The 19,843-nt window shown below is 47.9% G+C and overlaps 1 protein-coding gene across 1 annotated transcript in view; it reads right to left on the bottom strand.

Annotated features, from left to right (window-relative positions):
• LOC115474547 (adenylate cyclase type 5-like) overlaps positions 1–19,843 on the bottom strand; it is a 561,227-nt gene that overhangs the window by 29,980 nt on the left and 511,404 nt on the right. The window contains exons 16-17 of the mRNA XM_030210051.1: positions 5,181–5,207; positions 631–763 (exon numbers count right to left, since the gene is read on the bottom strand). Coding sequence (XP_030065911.1) covers positions 631–763; positions 5,181–5,207 — 160 coding nt within the window. The remainder of the gene's footprint in view (positions 1–630; positions 764–5,180; positions 5,208–19,843) is intronic.

The raw sequence follows: 19,843 nt of genomic DNA, 5'->3' as shown, positions 1-19,843 counted from the left end.
TGGTTTCCATTGTGTAAAATAACTGGTTCTATTTATACTTACCAAATCCTTCTGTAGTTATTTCTCAGGCTGCATTCAAAAGTGCTTCCATCACACAAGCTAAAGCAGGCCTTTGATCTAGACCAGTGTTGCCAGGTGGAAAATTTTTTTCCCACCCAATCCAACGCAAAAACAGCCCAAAACCCGCCCAAACTCAAACCCCGCCCCTGACACCCCCACCCCCGCGTCATCACCCCCCGCCCCCGCCGTCATCAACCCCGCCCCCGCCGTCACCGGCCACGCCTCCCCCGTCATCGGCCCCGCCCAAAACGTCACTAACCCCGCCCAAAACGTCACTAACCCTGCCCCCCGCGGCCGAAAAAACCGCCCGAAAAACCGCGGAAAAGAAAAAAAAGAAGCCCAAAAAACCGCGACCCGCTGCGGGCAAAAATTTCCCGCGGCGGGTCGCGGAAAACCGCCCAATTGGGCGGTAAAACCGCCCACCTGGCAACACTGATCTAGACCCAAGAATGTGTATTGGGGCAGCATTGCTAGCCACCAGATTATACAGCTCCCGCCCTTGTTCCTATGTGTATATTCTGACACTTGATTTCTCAGCACATACAGCACATTCATTTCTCTCTGCTGTACCTGCAATTTCCATAGGAAGTCGAGCCTTGCAGTGGACTCTACCTGCTGTGCATGCAGGTAAAGTGCCAGGACAAACACTGTGATGATGATGGGGGTCACGATCTTCAGTGGCACTCTGGACACATTATCAGGGCTGCAGTCAGAGGGGAAAGGGAAGGAAAAAACAGTGCAAGTTTCACATCATTTTTGTTACATTTGTACCCCATGCTTTCCCACTCATGGCAGGCTCAATGCAGCTTACATATTGTATACAGGTACTTATCTGTGCCTGGGGCAATGGAGGGTTAAGTGACTTGCCCAGGGTCACAAGGAGCTGCAGTGGGAATCAGTTCCCCAGGATCAAAGTCTGCTGCACTGACCACTAGGCTACTCCTCCACTACCAACATTCCATGTAGAGGCCTGCCCTTGCAGATCAGCCGTGCAGGCTTCTGTTTCTGTGAGTCTGACATCCTGCATGTACGTGCAGGACATCAGACTCACAGAAACAGAAGCCTGCGCGGCCGCGTTGCTGATCTGCAAGGGCAGCCTTCTACATGGAATGTTGCTAGTGGAATAGCAACATTCCATGTAGAATCTCCAATAGTATCTATTTTATTTTTGTTACATTTGTACCCTGCGCTTTTCCACTCATGGCAGGCTCAATGCGGCTTACATGGGGCAATGGAGGGTTAAGTGACTTGCCCAGAGTCACAAGAAGCTGCCTGTGCCTGAAGTGGGAATCGAACTCAGTTCCTCAGGACCAAAGTCCACCACCACCCTAACCACTAGGCCACTCCATCACTGGCCCAATTTCTGCAGCTTCTCATTTTCACTTTCTCTGGGCCATCACCAGTATTGTAGGCTTGAGGGTACTCAACTTTGGAATACTCTAGGTATGTTACATAAGTAACATTTTTTCTGAATAGTGTGGAATGTCACATTCAATATGCTTATATTGTTTTGTGTATAAAATGAAGGCTGGTACGAAATGGTTTACAACAGATGATAAAAATCATCACAGCTTTATCTGTATTCAAATATTCATTCATTCATTCATACTTAAATGCTGCTCTTCCAAAAACTATTCCTTAATGGTGTACAAAAAAAAGAATCACAAAATTCAATGCCAAAATACACAAAAACATAAAATGCAATCCAATACATAAAAACATATACACAAATGTTGAAGGTGCTGCATGTTCCTACAGTTGTGAACTATATTTCCTAATGTTTATTCTTTGCCAAGTCTTATACTGCATTTCATTGGACAGGGATCAGCAACAGAGGTTAGCGTTAGAGGATGCCTTACCAGATATTCCGCTAGTATTTTGGAGTCATTTTTGTTAGGCAGTTATACTGTATTCCATTTTTATTATTATTTTTTTCATGCTTCATCTTTTTTATATAGTGCTGTTTTTTACATAGTGTTATTATTTATCTTTGCGGGGTTTACATTCAGTTTTTGCTCATGTTTTAGGTATATTATTGTTACTTTATTTAATGGTTTACTTATTTATCATTCTTAGGAAATACTTAATTTTAGTTGCTTCATTTACAGCAACATTTTTACACTTCATGGATGTTTCACCGATTACTGACAAGCGGCTCTTGTCTATTTGCCTGGTAAGATTTACTCACAGACTTCTGGTATATCACATCATCACTATTTTTTGAGCACATACGTTTTTTAGATCATTGCATGTTGTTTTCTATGGATTCACGTGGCCTTTTCGTCCATTTAAATATCTGGCACTTTTCTACATCTCTTAATTCTGTCCCTCTCATTTAGGTCACCTTTTTGTCCCTTCTTTACTAGCACTCACTTCAGTTTGTTGTGTTTCACTTTTATTATTTTTATTCTATATTATTTCATTATTTTCTTATTGGTATTTTTATCACTTACTAGTATTTATTTAGAGTTATTTCTCTTCTTTTTTTTAAATATCTGTTAAAGACTCCTGAGGTAGGCACAGGTCGAAATATGGACCGTGTTGAGTCCTTGGATCAGTGAATAATTATTCTTCTCTTGACTATGTGTTGCTTGTAGATGCCTGAAATAAACACTTGACCAGCACCTCCTATCTCTTCGCCTTGGTTTTGTTGACTTTGTGGGACTGTTTGTCTTTCTCCTGTGTTGGGTTCAAAAATAGGGCAGCTACGGTAATTTCTTAGTTTTGTAAATTATCCTATGGTTTTGTTTCTTTTGCAATGTCATTTGTTTGCTGATTTCAAGCAAAAATAAATAAATAAAACATAGGGTAGCTACATGTGGAAGCGGCGAAACCTTTACACGGAAGCTGCAGGGTCCAATTTGTTCCTTTTTTAAAACATGTATCATTGTACAATGGCTGCTCCCATTGTACGTATCAGCAAATACATATGCACATCGGAAGGTATTTTAGAAAAGGTTCTGCGTGGGCAGATCCTTTTCTTAGGGACCCTTTTACTAAGCTGTGGTAAAAAGTGGCCTGCACTAGTGTGGCTGCGTGAAATTGGAGGAGTAGCCTACTGGTTAGGGTGGCGGACTTTGATCCTGGGGAACTGAGTTTGATTCCCATTGCAGCTCCTTGTGACTCTGGGCAAGTCACTTAATCCTCCATTGCCCCTGGTACAAAATAAGTACCTGAATATATGTAAACTGCTTTGAATGTAGTTGCAAAAACCACAGAAAGGCAGTATATCAAGCCACATTTCCATTTCCCTATTTGAGATTCTACATGGAATGTTGAAACTATTTGTAGATTGTACATGGAATGTTGCTACTGTTTGAGATTCTGTTGCTACTAATTGAGATTCTACATGGAATGTTGCTATTCCACTAGCAACATTCCATGTAGAAGCCTGCCCTTGCAGATCAGCAACGCGGCCGCGCAGGCTTCTGTTTCTGTGAGTCTGACGTCCTGCACGTATGTGCAGGACGTCAGACTCACAGAAACAGAAGCCTGCGCAGCCGCGTTGCTGATCTGCAAAGGCAGGCTTCCACATGGAATGTTGCTAGTGGAGGAGTAGCCTAGTGGTTAGTGCAGTGGACGTTAATCCTGGGGAACTGAGTTCGATCCCCACTGCAGCTCCTTGTGCCTCTGGGCAAGTCACTTAACCCTCCATTGCCCCTGGTACAAAATAAGTACCTGAATATATGTAAAACCACTTTGAAAGTAGTTGCAAAAACCTCAGAAAGGCTGTATATCAAGTCCCATTTCCCTTTCCCTACTTGAGATTCTACATAGAATGTTGCTACTATTTGAGATTCTAAATGGAATGTTGCTACTATTTGAGATTCTGTTGCTACTGTTTGAGATTCTACATGGAATGTTAATGTTGATATTCCACTAACAACATTCCATGTAGAAGCCTGCCCTTGCAGATCAGCAACGCGGCTGCGCAGGCTTCTGTTTCTGTGAGTCTGACATCCTGCACATACATCAGACTCACAGAAACAGAAGCCTGCACAGCCGCGTTGCTGATCTGCAAAGGCAGGCTTCCACATGGAATGTTGCTAGTGGAGGAGTAGCCTAGTGGTTAGTGCAGTGGACGTTAATCCTGGGGAACTGAGTTCGATCCCCACTGCAGCTCCTTGTGCCTCTGGGCAAGTCACTTAACCCTCCATTGCCCCTGGTACAAAATAAGTACCTGAATATATGTAAACCGCTTTGAATGTAGTTGCAAAAACCTCAGAAAGGCGGTATATCAAGTCCCATTTCCGTTCCCTTTTTACCACAGCTATTTACTGCCTGAGCCCTTACCGTCACTTATTTACTTGGCGGTAAGGGCTCACGCACTACTTGTGCGGTAATCAGGCAGCACGTGGCAACGTGGCCAAGCTGCCGATTACCGCTGGGAATGCCCCCCGCAGTAGTAGAAACTTATTTTCTACCGCAGGAAACAGCATGCGTCAACTTCGGAATTACCGCTGGGCGCCCGCGCTACCCTGACAGTAGTGTCGATTTGGCAGACACCACCCACAAATTAGCCCTACCGCAGCTTAGTAAAAGGGCCCCCAAAAATACCACTGGAATTGACTGCGCCCTGACCTGGACATCTCAGTTCCGAGCTCTACGTCCGATGTAAAATGGGACCGATAAAGTTAGAACCAAACTGCTTTAATAAAGTGAAAACCCGGCTACTCCCAACCAATATGGAACTGGGGTATGAAGGCTGGGCTCTAGGGTATGAAGTTTTTCAGGGATACAGAAATATTTTGGGAGCTTGGTTTTACATTTGGGTATTTTCAGTGGCGTTAATATTTTTAGGGCTCTTTCTACCAAGCTGCGCTTCTGGCACGGCAAATGTGATGAAGCCCATTCAATTCCTATGGGCTTTGTTGCATTTGCCGTGCTAGAATCACTAGCACGGCTTTGCAAAAACAGTCCTTAATTTGTTTTTATTCAATGCATTACATATTTTATACTGTGTGTTCATCTGTGACATTCTTTCGCATTTGGCTTGGCAGTGGAATTTTTATACTGTTTAATATTTCATGCACACTGCCTCTGAGTGCATTTTACATACAGATAAAATTATCAGCGCTATGCTGAAAAAAAGGATTAAAGAAATGAAAACAAGAGCTTACCAGATCACAGTGGAGTTGAAGGACTCTCTAAAAATAAAGCAAACAAAAGAAAAATAACTGTATTGAGGCTGTGTTTGAAATGTTGAGCCCATTAATTTCAGTAGACCTTTCCTTATATGAAAATGCTGCAGTTTTACACAGCACACAGCAGGTGGCGATGTGATCATTTGAAATGAAACATATATGCTTCAGCATACTAACTGTGAAATAGTAACAAGGGTTAAACCCCATCTCCGCTTTCTTCTCTGCATCCCTTCCCCCTCCCCTCCGCTCCTCTGAAAAATGAACATCTTGATTGGTTGAACAATAACTCATTTAGGGCTTGTTTACGTGGGGCTTTGTTTTCCTTTTTGGAAATAAAGGACAATGAAGTTGTAGGTGATTGAACTAGTTTAATATTAGCTGTGACAAGCCATCATAGAATGACTCTCAGGTCACTAACCTGATGAAGAGAGGACTAACTCTCAAAAACTTGTCACAGCTATATTAAATTAGTCCAATAAAAAAGCAGGTCATTATTTTCAACTATCCAAGACGGAAACCATAATTCTTGCTTTCATTTACCAAAGCTATGTTTTCTTCTTAATCAGATCTGTGTACAAAAAGCTACACATTTAAAACCCCGAACCATCACTGGTTATAAGCCTAATGCATGTGGCTTTCACGGTGCACCTTGTTAAAATTAGAGCATTTTTAGATTAAAAGTTAGGCAGAAATATTAATAGCAAATGTTTTGCTATGCAGGCAGTACACGTCTTGTATCACCCATGCAAAAATATCCACTGTAAACCACTTCAAAATTACCTACAACCTGTCAGTATTTAAGGTTTCTTTATGTTTGTCCTTGCTCTTCACGTTTAAATAATCAGGTACAAAACTTAGATTGTGAGCCCACTAGGGACAGAGAAAGTGCCTGAATGCAAGATGTAATCCACTTTGACTGTACCACAAAAAGGCAAGTTTACATCTCTTCTCTTTGAGTATAAATGTGACCCATTGAGCAAAAAGCTATCAAAAGTGGGTTGGAACCAGTTCTGCGGGGTTCCCGCGGGGATGGAGGCAGTTCCTGCGGGGTTCCCGCGGGGATGGAACCAGTTCTGTGGGGTTCCCGCGGGGATGGAACCAGTTCTGTGGGCTTCCCGTGGAAGTGTAAGCTGCACCTGCACCAGCCTCTCATCTACCAAATGCCAATTTATTTGAGTGCTGTCTCCTCCTCCTCCTCCTCCTCTTCCTTGCTTTAACAGCATAAATGTGGAAAGTCTCCCATTAAGGAGGTGGTAGAGTCACAAATGATGACGGAATTCAAAAAGGCGTGGGATGAACACAGAGGATCTCTAATTAGAAAATGGAAGTTATATAAAAGCTAACCTTAAATGGCTGCATGTGTGTGGATATGTCAAGTGACACTTAGATGGTGACTCTGGCTGTGATGGACTAGAGCTGATACCTGGCAGACTTGTATGGTCTGTGTCTCATACATGGCAATCTGGTGTAGGATGGGCTGGAAAGGGCTTAGACAGAAACTTCAGTGGCTGGAACATGAGGACAGTGCTGGACAGACTTTTACGGTCTGTGTCCCACAAATGAGAACATGAATAGGCTGGAGTGGGCTTCGATGGCAACTCCAGCAGTTGGAACATAAGGATGGGGCCAGATAGACTTCTGTGGTCTTTGTTCCAGAAACACGAAAGAAAAACCATAATCAAGTATATAATATCACACTCGTTGATTTAATGATGAATTGATCATGAGTGTGACTATTGGGCAGAATGGATGGACCGTTCAGGTCTATTTGCTGTCACTTACTATGTTACTATTAATCCTCTTTGCTCCCAGGCTGGTGCACAGACCTCAGCTCTGACACAGGCACGAGAATCAGATGTCAACTGACCTACTGGCGCGTGCATGTGGCGGCCTCTCAGCACACACTGGCAGTGAATCAGAGACAAATCTTACATGTGCGCATCAGAGTTCCAAGTTCCGTTCCTTCCTTGCCTACAGTGCTGTGGCTCAAATCCAGAAAGAGACTGAGGGAGCTGACTGGAACTTTCTTTTATGTACTATTAAATTCTTACGAGGATGGGTGGGGATGGGTTAAATTCTTACGGGGATGGGTGGGGACGGGTTGGGATGGTTTAAATTTTAGCGAGGATGGGTGGGGATGGGTAAGATTCCAGTGGGGATGGGTGGGGACGGGTAAGATTCCAGCAGGGACGGGCGGGGATGGGTAAGATTTCTGTCCCCGTGCAACTCTCTAGTTACAAATAACAGAGATAAAGGCTATAAAAATTGGAGGGGTAAATTTGGGCAACTTTCATTTTTGAAAGTTTTGTGTATTATAGGGTCACCGTATCCCCCCCCCCCCGACTATAAAATTGTTCTTTCCATACCAATGCTTTAGAAACATCACCCCCTCTCGGCAATGTCACTATAGAAAGTACCACAAATCGAAAATCTGTCAATTCATGTTGAGCTCTTACCCAATGTTGGACCAATGGGGCTTCCATAGGTCTAGTTCTTATACAACTGCGATGTTCTGCTACACAACTCTCTGACTGGTTTGCCCTATAAACTATTTTTCACATGGGCAAATAATTCCATAAATCACATAATTACTATTACAATCAGACTGTTGTCTGAGGCTACTTTAATGCAAACCTGTTTTAAACAATGTGGACATTCTAATAAACTCTTAAAACAAGCATGTTCAGAGAGAATGGCTAGCGAAGCCTTGGAATCAACAGGACAATAAATTAGTGTGTATTTAACCTTTTTCATCACGGGCTACATTGATTGCTAAATTAACCAAAAAGTACTGGCATATATTGCAATACCATTTTGTTTTTTCAACAAATACCTAAATTTGCATACCATAGGGGAAGAAATCTGGGGAATCTCCTCATTCACTCTCAGTTGCAGATTCCAGAGGAAGCTCATAATGAGTTTGGACATTTTAAATGTAGCCATTGTGTCTATTGTAGATATTCACTGGAAACAGCTTTTGCAATTCATCCAAAGATATGCAATAGATTTTTCCTCAGACAACGGTCTGATTGTAAAGCGAATGCTACATACCTGTAGAAGGTATTCTCCAAGGACAGCAGGCTGATTGTTCTCACTGATGGGTGACGTCCACGGCAGCCCCTCCAATCGGAAACTTCACTAGCAAAGTCCTTTGCTAGCCCTCGCGCGCCCGCGCGCACCGCGCATGCGCGGCCGTCTTCCCGCCCGAAACCGGCTCGAGCCGGCCAGTCCAGTATGTAGCAAGACAATACACTTCAAGGGAAGACACAACTCCAAAGGGGAGGCGGGCGGGTTTGTGAGAACAATCAGCCTGCTGTCCTCGGAGAATACCTTCTACAGGTATGTAGCATTCGCTTTCTCCAAGGACAAGCAGGCTGCTTGTTCTCACTGATGGGGTATCCCTAGCCCCCAGGCTCACTCAAAACAAGAACCATGGTCAATTGGACCTCGCAACGGCGAGGACATAACTGAGATTGACCTAAAAAATTTACCAACTAACTGAGAGAGCAGCCTGGAACAGAACAAACAGGGCCCTCGGGGGGTGGAGTTGGATCCTAAAGCCCAAACAGGTTCTGAAGAACTGACTGCCCGAACCGACTGTCGCGTCGGGTATCCTGCTGCAGGCAGTAATGAGATGTGAATGTGTGGACAGATGACCACGTCGCAGCTTTGCAAATTTCTTCAATGGAGGCTGACTTCAAGTGGGCTACCGACGCAGCCATGGCTCTGACATTATGAGCCGTGACATGACCCTCAAGAGCCAGCCCCGCCTGGGCGTAAGTGAAGGAAATGCAATCTGCTAGCCAATTGGATATGGTGCGTTTCCCTACAGCCACTCCCCTCCTATTGGGGTCAAAAGAAACAAACAATTGGGCGGACTGTCTGGTGGGCTGTGTCCGCTCCAGGTAGAAGGCCAATGCTCTCTTGCAGTCCAATGCGTGCAGCTGACGTTCAGCAGGGCAGGAATGAGGACGGGGAAAGAATGTTGGCAAGACAATTGACTGGTTCAGATGGAACTCCGACATGACCTTTGGCAGAAACTTAGGGTGAGTGCGGAGGACTACTCTGTTGTGATGAAATTTGGTGTAAGGGGCCTGGGCTACCAGGGCCTGAAGCTCGCTGACTCTACGAGCCGAAGTAACTGCCACCAAGAAAATGACCTTCCAGGTCAAGTACTTCGGATGGCAGGAATTCAGTGGCTCAAAAGGAGGTTTCATCAGCTGGGTGAGAACGACATTGAGATCCCATGACACTGTAGGAGGCTTGACAGGGGGCTTTGACAAAAGCAAACCTCTCATGAAGCGAACAACTAAAGGCTGTCCTGAGATCGGCTTACCTTCCACTTGGTAATGGTATGCACTGATTGCACTAAGGTGAACCCTTACGGAGTTGGTCTTGAGACCAGACTCAGACAAGTGCAGAAGGTATTCAAGCAGGGTCTGTGTAGGACAAGAGCGAGGATCTAGGGCCTTGCTGTCACACCAGACGGCAAACCTCCTCCAATGAAAGAAGTAACTTCTCTTAGTGGAGTCTTTCCTGGAAGCAAGCAAGATGCGGGAGACACCCTCTGGCAGACCCAAAGAGGCAAAGTCTACGCCCTCAACATCCAGGCCGTGAGAGCCAGGGACTGGAGGTTGGGATGCAGAAGAGCCCCGTCGTCCTGCGTGATGAGGGTCGGAAAACACTCCAATCTCCACGGTTCTTCGGAGGATAACTCCAGAAGAAGAGGGAACCAGATCTGACGCGGCCAAAAGGGAGCAATCAGAATCATGGTGCCTCGGTCTTGCTTGAGTTTCAACAAAGTCTTCCCCACCAGAGGTATGGGAGGATAAGCATACAGCAGACCTTCCCCCCAATCCAGGAGGAAGGCATCCGACGCCAGTCTGCCGTGGGCCTGAAGCCTGGAACAGAACTGAGGGACCTTGTGGTTCACTTGAGATGCGAAGAGATCCACCAGGGGGGTGCCCCACGCCTGGAAGATCTGTCGCACCACACGGGAATTGAGCGACCACTCGTGAGGTTGCATAATCCTGCTCAACCTGTCGGCCAGACTGTTGTTTACGCCTGCCAGATATGTGGCTTGGAGCACCATGCCCTGACGGCGAGCCCAGAGCCACATGCTGACGGCTTCCTGACACAGGGGGCGAGATCCGGTGCCCCCCTGCTTGTTGACATAGTACATGGCAACCTGATTGTCTGTCTGAATTTGGATAATTTGGTGGGACAGCCGATCTCTGAAAGCCTTCAGAGCGTTCCAGATCGCTCGCAACTCCAGAAGATTGATCTGTAGATCGCGTTCTTGGAGGGACCAACTTCCTTGGGTGTGAAGCCCATCGACATGAGCTCCCCATCCCAGGAGAGACGCATCCGTGGTCAGCACTTTTTGTGGCTGAGGAATTTGGAAGGGACGTCCCAGAGTCAAATTGGAGCAAATCGTCCACCAAAACAGGGATTCGAGAAAACTCGTGGACAGGTGGATCACGTCCTCTAGACCCCCAGCGGCCTGATACCACTGGGAGGCTAGGGTCCATTGAGCAGATCTCATGTGAAGGCGGGCCATGGGAGTCACATGAACTGTGGAGGCCATGTGGCCCAGCAATCTCAACATCTGCCGAGCTGTGATCTGCTGGGACGCTCGCACCCGCGAGACGAGGGACAACAAGTTGTTGGCCCTCGTCTCTGGGAGATAGGCGCGAGCCGTCCGAGAATCCAGCAGGGCTCCGATGAATTCGAGTTTCTGCACTGGGAGAAGATGGGACTTTGGGTAATTTATCACAAACCCCAGTAGCTCCAGGAGGCGAATAGTCATCTGCATGGACTGCAGGGCTCCTGCCTCGGATGTGTTCTTCACCAGCCAATCGTCGAGATATGGGAACACGTGCACCCCCAGCCTGCGAAGCGCCGCTGCTACCACAGCTAGGCACTTTGTGAACACCCTGGGCGCGGAGGCGAGCCCAAAGGGTAGCACACAGTACTGGAAGTGGCGTGTGCCCAGCTGAAATCGCAGATACTGTCTGTGAGCTGGCAGTATCGGGATGTGTGTGTAGGCATCCTTCAAGTCCAGAGAGCATAGCCAATCGTTTTGCTGAATCATGGGGAGAAGGGTGCCCAGGGAAAGCATCCTGAACTTTTCTTTTACGAGATATTTGTTCAGGTCCCTTAGGTCTAGGATGGGACGCATCCCCCCTGTTTTCTTTTCCACAAGGAAGTACCTGGAATAGAATCCCAGCCCTTCTTGCCCGGATGGCACGGGCTCGACCGCATTGGCGCTGAGAAGGGCGGAGAGTTCCTCTGCAAGTACCTGCTTGTGCTGGAAGCTGTAGGACTGAGCTCCCGGAGGACAATTTGGAGGTTTTGAGGCCAAATTGAGGGTGTATCCTTGCCGGACTATTTGGAGAACCCACTGATCGGAGGTTATGAGAGGCCACCTTTGGTGAAAAGCTTTCAACCTCCCTCCGACAGGCAGGTCGCCCGGCACTGACACTTGGATGTCGGCTATGCTCTGCTGGAGCCAGTCAAAAGCTCGCCCCTTGCTTTTGCTGGGGAGCCGCGGGGCCTTGCTGAGTCGCACGCTGCTGACGAGAGCGAGCGCGCTGGGGCTTAGCCTGGGCCGCAGGCTGTCGGGAAGGAGGATTGTACCTACGCTTGCCAGAAGTATAGGGAACAGTCTTCCTTCCCCCGAAAAATCGTCTACCTGTAGAGGTAGAAGCTGAAGGCTGCCGGCGGGCGAACTTGTCGAATGCGGTGTCCCGCTGGTGGAGAGACTCTACCACCTGTTCGACTTTTTCGCCAAAAATGTTATCCGCACGGCAAGGCGAGTCCGCAATCCGCTGCTGGATTCTATCCTCCAGGTCGGCGGCACGCAGCCATGAGAGCCTGCGCATCACCACACCTTGAGCAGCGGCCCTGGACGCAACATCAAAAGTGTCATAAACTCCTCTGGCCAGGAATTTTCTGCACGCCTTCAGCTGCCTGACCACCTCCTGAAAAGGCTTGGCTTGCTCAGGGGGAAGAGCATCAACCAAGCCCGCCAACTGCCGCACATTGTTCCGCATGTGTATGCTCGTGTAGAGCTGGTAGGACTGGATCTTGGACACGAGCATAGAGGAATGGTAGGCCTTCCTCCCAAAGGAGTCTAAGGTTCTAGCGTCCTTGCCCGGGGGCGCCGAAGCATGTTCCCTAGAACTCTTAGCCTTCTTTAGGGCCAAATCCACAACTCCAGAGTCATGAGGCAACTGAGTGCGCATCAGCTCTGGGTCCCCATGGATCCGGTACTGGGACTCGATCTTCTTGGGAATGTGGGGATTAGTTAATGGCTTGGTCCAGTTCGCAAGCAATGTCTTCTTCAGGACATGGTGCAAGGGAACAGTGGACGCTTCCTTAGGTGGAGAAGGATAGTCCAGGAGCTCAAACATTTCAGCCCTGGGCTCGTCCTCCACAACCACCGGGAAGGGGACGGCCGTAGACATCTCCCGGACAAAGGAAGCGAAAGACAGACTCTCGGGAGGAGAAAGCTGTCTCTCAGGAGAGGGAGTGGGATCAGACGGAAGACCCTCAGACTCCTCGTCAGAGAAATATCTGGGATCTTCCTCTTCCTCCCACGAGGCCTCACCCTCGGTGTCAGACACGAGTTCCCGGACCTGTGTCTGCAACCTCGCCCTGCTCGACTCCGTGGAACCCCGTCCACGATGGGGGCGTCGAGAGGTAGACTCCCTTGCCCGCATCGGCGAAGCTCCCTCCGCCGACGTGGTCGGGGAGCCTTCCTGGGAGGTGGCCGCGGTCGGCACCGCACGCGGTACCGACGTCGGGGACCTCAACCTGGGCGATGGGCCAGCCGGCGCCACGCTCGACGGTACCGGAGGCGCAAGCACCGCCGGTACCGGAGGGGTAGGGCGCAACAGCTATCCCAGAATCTCTGGGAGAACGGCCCGGAGGCTCTCGTTTAGAGTGGCTGCAGAGAAAGGCTGAGAGGTCGATGCAGGCGTCGACGTCAGTACCTGTTCCGGGCGTGGAGGCTGTTCCGGGCTGTCCAGAGCGGAGCGCATCGACACCTCTTGAACAGAGGGTGAGCGGTCCTCTCGGTGCCGATGCCTGCTGGGTGCCGAATCCCTCGGCGACCCAGAGCTCTCGGTGCCAACACGGGGAGGAGACCGGTGTCGATGCTTCTTCGATTTCTTCCGAAGCATGTCACCGGAGCTCCCCGGCACCGACGAGGAGGACGTCGAATCCATCCGTCGCTTCCTCGGGGCCGAGACTGAAGAAGGTCGATCTCGGGGGGGCTGTACCGCAGGAGCCCTCAGGGTAGGCGGAGACCCACCCGAGGGCTCACCGCCACCAGCAGGGGAATGGACAGCCCTCACCTGCACTCCACCCGATGCACCACCGTCCGACGACATCAGCAGACGAGGTCCTGGTACCACCGACGTCGATGCAGCTATCCGATGTCTCGGCGCCGATGCAGAGGCCCGATGCCTCGATGCACTCGATGCAGGGGCGGCCGAGGAAGATGGTCTGGACGCTGACGACGTCGATGCACTCGAAGATCCCGGTGCCGATGCCGACGAAGAGCCCGAGAACAACACGTTCCACTGGGCTAGTCTCGCTACCTGAGTCCGCCTTTGAAGCAGGGAACACAGACTGCAGTTCTGAGGGCGGTGCTCGGCCCCCAGACACTGAAGACACGACGAGTGTCGATCAGTGAGCGAGATAACCCGGGCGCACTGGGTGCACTTCTTGAAGCCGCTGGAAGGCTTCGATGTCATGGGCGGAAAAATCACGCCGGCGAAATCAAAAGCCGAAATGGCGAAATTTGAAGCACCAAAATTTAGTGGGAGAAAAATCTCGACCGAGGCCAAAAAGAGGCCTACCCCGACGACGAAAGAAAACTTACCGGGGCAAAAGCTGGAAGTACGGGGAGGATTTACACGAAACCCGGCGGGGGGTTTCCGGAGCACTTCCCGACAAAGAGAAAACTTTCCCGAAGGAAAAAAACACGCTCAAAATAAATTGGACGCGCGAGGTCGACTTTCCGGGGCTCGACACGGCGAAAACACGACCGTACCGAGTGCGGACAAAAGAAGACTGGCCGGCTCGAGCCGGTTTCGGGCGGGAAGACGGCCGCGCATGCGCGGTGCGCGCGGGCGCGCGAGGGCTAGCAAAGGACTTTGCTAGTGAAGTTTCCGATTGGAGGGGCTGCCGTGGACGTCACCCATCAGTGAGAACAAGCAGCCTGCTTGTCCTCGGAGAATACTAATTATGCAATTTATGGATTTATTTGTCCATGTGGAAAATACTGCATAAGACAAACCAGTCAGAAAGTTAAGTGTAGCAGAACATCTTAGTTGTATAAGAAACTAGACCTATGGAAGCCCCATTGGTCCAACACCAGGTAACAGCTCAACATAAATTGACAGCTTTTTGATTTGTGCTATAGTCCATAGTGAAGCTACCGAGATGGGATGATGTTTCTAAAGCCTTGTTATGGAAAGAACAATTTATATTTTGGGGGGATATGTTGTAACCCTGGGGTTTAAATAAAGAGGTAGAATGGAGAGAATTATATTGCAATAGATTTCTATAGAAGAGTTTGAATTTCATTGATGACGTAATCACTTTTGAGTGATGTATTTTGAGTGGCATTTTATGTCAGTGAGAACAGCAGCGGTACCTAGACAACGGTACCCGCCAGCAGGTTGCCTAAACTTTCAAGATTTTTTGTTTAAATTATAGAAGTAAAAGATTTTTGGGTTCAATAAAATTATAGTGATAATGTCAGTGTTTAGTTCCAGATGATCGTGTCTTGGATAAAATCCCCCTGAAGAAGTTGCATCGGTGAACCGCAGATGTGTGTCTGGGTTGTGGACTTTTTTTGCATTTGTTTTTAATTCGTCACTAGAAGAGGCATCATTGGAATCCTTTCGCGGAAAACTGTGGCTGAATTCAAAAAGGCGTGGGATGAACACAGAGGATCTCTCATTAGAAAATGAATGGCATAAAAAACAATACTTAGTAACATAGTAGATGACGGCAGAAAAAGACCTGCACAGTCCATCCAGTCTGCCCAACAAGATAAACTCATATGTGTATACCTTACCTTGATTTGTACCTGCCATTTTTCAGGGCATAGACCGTACAAGTCTGCCCAGCAGTATTTCCCACCTCCCAACCACCAGTCCCGCCTCCCATCACCGGCTCTGACACAGACTGTATAAGTCTGCCCTCCTCTATCTTCACCTCCCAACCCCAACCCCTCTTCCCCCACCTGCTTGCATGTCAAGTGGTTCTTAGATGGCAACTCTGGCTGTATCAACTAAGGCCGGTGCTGGGGTTTAGGATGGGCTGGAGAGAGCTTTGGAACATGAGGACAGTGCCAGGCAGACGTTTACAGCCTGTGTCCTGCAAATGACAAGAAGGAGTCGGATAGACTGGAGTGTGCTTTGACGGCAACTCCAGTAGTTGGAACATAAGGACAGAGCCAGGCAAACTTCTATGGTCTGTGTCCCAGAAACACCAAAGAAAGACCATGATCAAGTATATAATATCATGTTCATTGTTGATTTAATCATGAATTGATAAAGCGAAGATACTTACCTGTAGCAGGTATTCTCCGAGGACAGCAGGCTGATTGCTTTTATTTTGCTTGTAAAACGCCGATTCCTGGGCTGGCACGGACGTCAACCCACATGTGAGAACAATCAGCCTGCAAAATTACAAGCAAAATAAAAGCAAAGTTTTGCCAGAGTCTTCTGGCGCGCGTACAGTGCGCACCGCCCATGCGCGGACTGACTTCCCACCCGTCGTGTGAGCATGTCTCATCAGTTAAATCAAAAAGCATATAAAGAAATAAATAACAACACCAAAGGGGAGGAGGGCGGGTTTGTGAGAACAATCAGCCTGCTGTCCTCAGAGAATACCTGCTACAGGTATGTATCTTCACTTTCTCCAAGGACAAACAGGCTGCTTGTTCTCACATGTAAGGTATCCCTAGCAACCAGGCTCACTCAAAACACTGAACATTGGTCAATTGGGCCTCGCAACGGCGAGGACATAACATAGATTGACCTGAAACCATAAACAACTAACTGCGAGTGCAGCCTGGAACAGAACAAAAATGAGTCTAGGGGGGTGGAGTTGGATTCTGAACCCCGAACAGATTCTGCAGCACTGACTGCCCAAACCGACTGTCGTGTCGGGTATCCTGCTGAAGGCAGTAGTGAGATGTGAATCTTCAATGAAAGCTGACTTCAAATGAGCCACTGACGCAGCCATGGCTCTAATATTAGGAGCCTTGACATGGCCCTCCAGAGTCAGCCCAGCTTGGGCATAAGTGAAGGAAATGCAATCTGCTAGCCAATTGGAAATTGTGCGTTTTCTGATGGCGACTCCCCTCCTGTTGGGATCAAAAGAAACAAACAACTGAGTGGACTGACTGAAGGGCTTCGTCCGCTTCACGAAAAAGGCCAATGCTCTCTTGCAGTCCAAGGTATGCAAACTGCTTTCGCCAGGGAGGATATGAGGACGGGGAAAGAATGTTGGCAAGACAATAGACTGGTTTAGATGGAACTCCGACACCACCTTTGGCAGAAATTTAGGGTAAGTGCGGAGGACTACTCTGTTGTGATGAAACTTGATATAAGGTGCATGCACTACCAGGGCCTACTGACCCTACGAGCTGAAGTAACAGCCACCAAGAAAATGACCTTCGAGGTCAAGTACTTCAGATGGCAGGATTTCAGTGGCTCAAAAGGAGCTTTCATCAGCTGAGTGAGAACAATGTTGAGATCCCATGACACTGGTGGAGGTTTGACTGGGGGCTTTGACAAAAGCAAACCTCTCAAGAAGCGAACTACTAAACGCTGTCCAGAGATAGGCTTACCCTCTATACGGCGATAAGCACTAATCACACTAAGGTGAACTCTAATGAAGTTGGTCGTGAGACCAGACTCATAAGTGTAGAAGGTATTCAAGCAAGGGTCTGTGTAGGATAAGAAAAAGGATCTAGGGCCTTGCTGTCACACCAGATGGCAAACCTCCTCCATTTGAAAGAGTAACACTTTTTTATGGAATCTTTCCTGGAAGCAAGCAAGATTCGGGAGACACCCTCAGAAAGACCTAAAGAGGCAATTTCTAAGCTCTCAACATCCAGGCCGTGAGAGCCAGAGACTGGAGGTTGGGATGGAGAAGCGACCCCTCATTCTGGGTGATGAGGGTTGGAAAACAGTCCAATCTCCACGGTTTTTTGGAGGACAACTCCAGAAGAAGAGGGAACCAAATCTGACGTGGCGAAAAGGGTGCAATCAGAATCGTGGTTCCGCGGTCTTGCTTGAGTTTCAGCAAAGTCTTCCCTACTAGAGGTATGGGAGGATACGCATACAGAAGGCCTGTTCCCCAATGTAGGAGAAAGGCATCTGACGCTAGTCTGTCGTGGGCCTGAAGCCGGAAACAGAACTGAGGGACCTTGTGATTGATCTGAGTGGCAAAAAGATCCACCGAGGGGGTGCCCCACGCTCGGAAGATCTTGCGGACTACGCCCTTGTTCAATGACCACTCGTGAGGTTGCATTATCCTGCTCAATCTGTCGGCCAGGCTGTTGTTTACGCCCGTCATCGAGACTCCTCGGTACTGATGAGGAAGACATGGAATCTTCACGTTTCCTCGAGGCCGGGTCCAATGAAGGTTGGTCCTGGGGGGCCTGCATAACAGGAGGCCTCGAGACAGGTGGAGAACCACTCGATGCCTCACCGCTCCCAGCGCAAGTTGGTCTCTCAGCAGCCATTACCTCTGCTCCTGACATCGATGCTTCCCTCGATGTTGATGCCGCACACCTCAGTACAAATGTCAATGTCAACGTCGAAGGACCGGACCGAGCCCCAAAAAGCTTCTCTCATTGGGCTTCTCGAGACACTTGGGTCCGTTTCTTCATATGAAGACACAGACTACAAGCGGCTGGGCTATGGTCAGGCCCAAGGCACTGGATACACCAGGCGTGGGTATCGGTACCTGAGATGGTCCGGTTGCACCGAGTACAATGTTTGAAGCCGCTGGGTGTCTTCGATGACATGGAAGGAAAAAACGGCTTTGGCGAAATTAAAGGACGCGATTGTGCCTGATAAAAGAAAAAACGCGCGCAAAAGAAAGAAAACTTTAAAAGGGGGCTAGAACTACACAGAATACGGGACCCCTTTGCTTTCTTTTTTTTTTTAACACGATGATACAAAATAAAGAAAAATGAGAAGAAAAAAAGCCGAAACTCAAAGAATCTTCCTGGGCCTGAGAGGAGCGCAGAAAAAACTACCGCACCTCAACGCAGAGAAAAACTGACGAGACGTGCTCATGTGATGGGCGGGAAATCAGTCCGTGCATGCATGGTGCGTGCTGCACGCGCGCCAGAAGACTCTGGTAGAACTTTGCTTTTATTTTGCTTGCAAATTGCTGATTCCTGGGCCGACACGGACGTCGACCTACATGTGAGAACAAGCAACCTGCTTGTCCTAGGAGAATGAATGTGACTGCTGGGCAGACTAGATGGACCATTCAGGTCTTCTTCTGCCATCACTTACTATATTACTATGTTTATTACTGAAAAAATAAGAAAGAAGATACATTTCCAAATAAGTACACCACTGACTGTTTCTTAATAACTTGTTTTGTACAAATGAATGGTTAGATGTGCTATGATGGAAAACATCGATGCCACCACATTATGGGGTCCTCTTATTAAGGTGAACTAATGGATAACAAGTCCATTACATTACTATGGTTGTTTTATCATTTAGCGCATGCTAATCATTGACCTGGTCTAATGCATTCAAATGAGACCCCTTCAGAGGCCGGAGAACAGATATGCAGCTTAAGGAGGATCACAGAGTTTGTACTGCTGTGGTGGAAGACTTCCTTTACACTGAAAAGTAGACTTCCTACCTTTATTTAGTTCACAAGGAAACCAGTGCTAGTTTCTTCTGGTGCAAATTAACTTTCGGATGCTGTATTGTGCCCTACTGCATGGTGGAGAAACCCAATGGAGCATACAAAACTGAACAATTGGGCTGTGGAGTGGCATATTCTGGGATCCAATGCTTGCTCAGAAGGAGGCATTTGGAAGTAGCACCCCCTAAAGGCAAATAAAAAGAACCTCGCTCATGAGAAAGTAGGCGTTTCTTGTGTTAGACAAGGTCCTCTTTAAAAGTTCATTGTAGAGCTGCTGCCTGTAGACCATAGAAGTGCTAGTTCTAGCCCTGGTCGGGATAGTTTTCTAATATTACCGATTTACTGTAATTGATAAGACAGATGAAGTAACTCCTGCCTTTTGTTAATTCACTTGTTCTTTCTTTCTGTGTGCATGCTCAAGGCTTTCACAGTACAAACAGCAAGCAATAATGCTCACTCTATGTTGATCACAATTTTTACAGTTAAGAAATATTTTCCTGTAATTCTCCAGCATTTAATGATGGTTCCTTCAAGTAAGAGCCAGCCTTGACAGCAAGAGAGTCAAAAATCCTGTGATACACACTGCATCACCAAAACCATCTCACATCACATGAAAGATTGGGGAGAGCAAGTTGGCCCAAGCCTTTTGTGGTACAGAAGGAAGTGGTACAAAAAGAGGCGAGAGGCTGAACAAAAGACATAGGATGGGACTT

The sequence above is a fragment of the Microcaecilia unicolor genome, chromosome 7 (genome assembly GCF_901765095.1).
Source record: "Microcaecilia unicolor chromosome 7, aMicUni1.1, whole genome shotgun sequence".
In the NCBI taxonomy this organism is placed as follows: Eukaryota; Metazoa; Chordata; class Amphibia; order Gymnophiona; family Siphonopidae; genus Microcaecilia; species Microcaecilia unicolor.
This window is presented reverse-complemented; position numbering and strand designations above follow the sequence as displayed.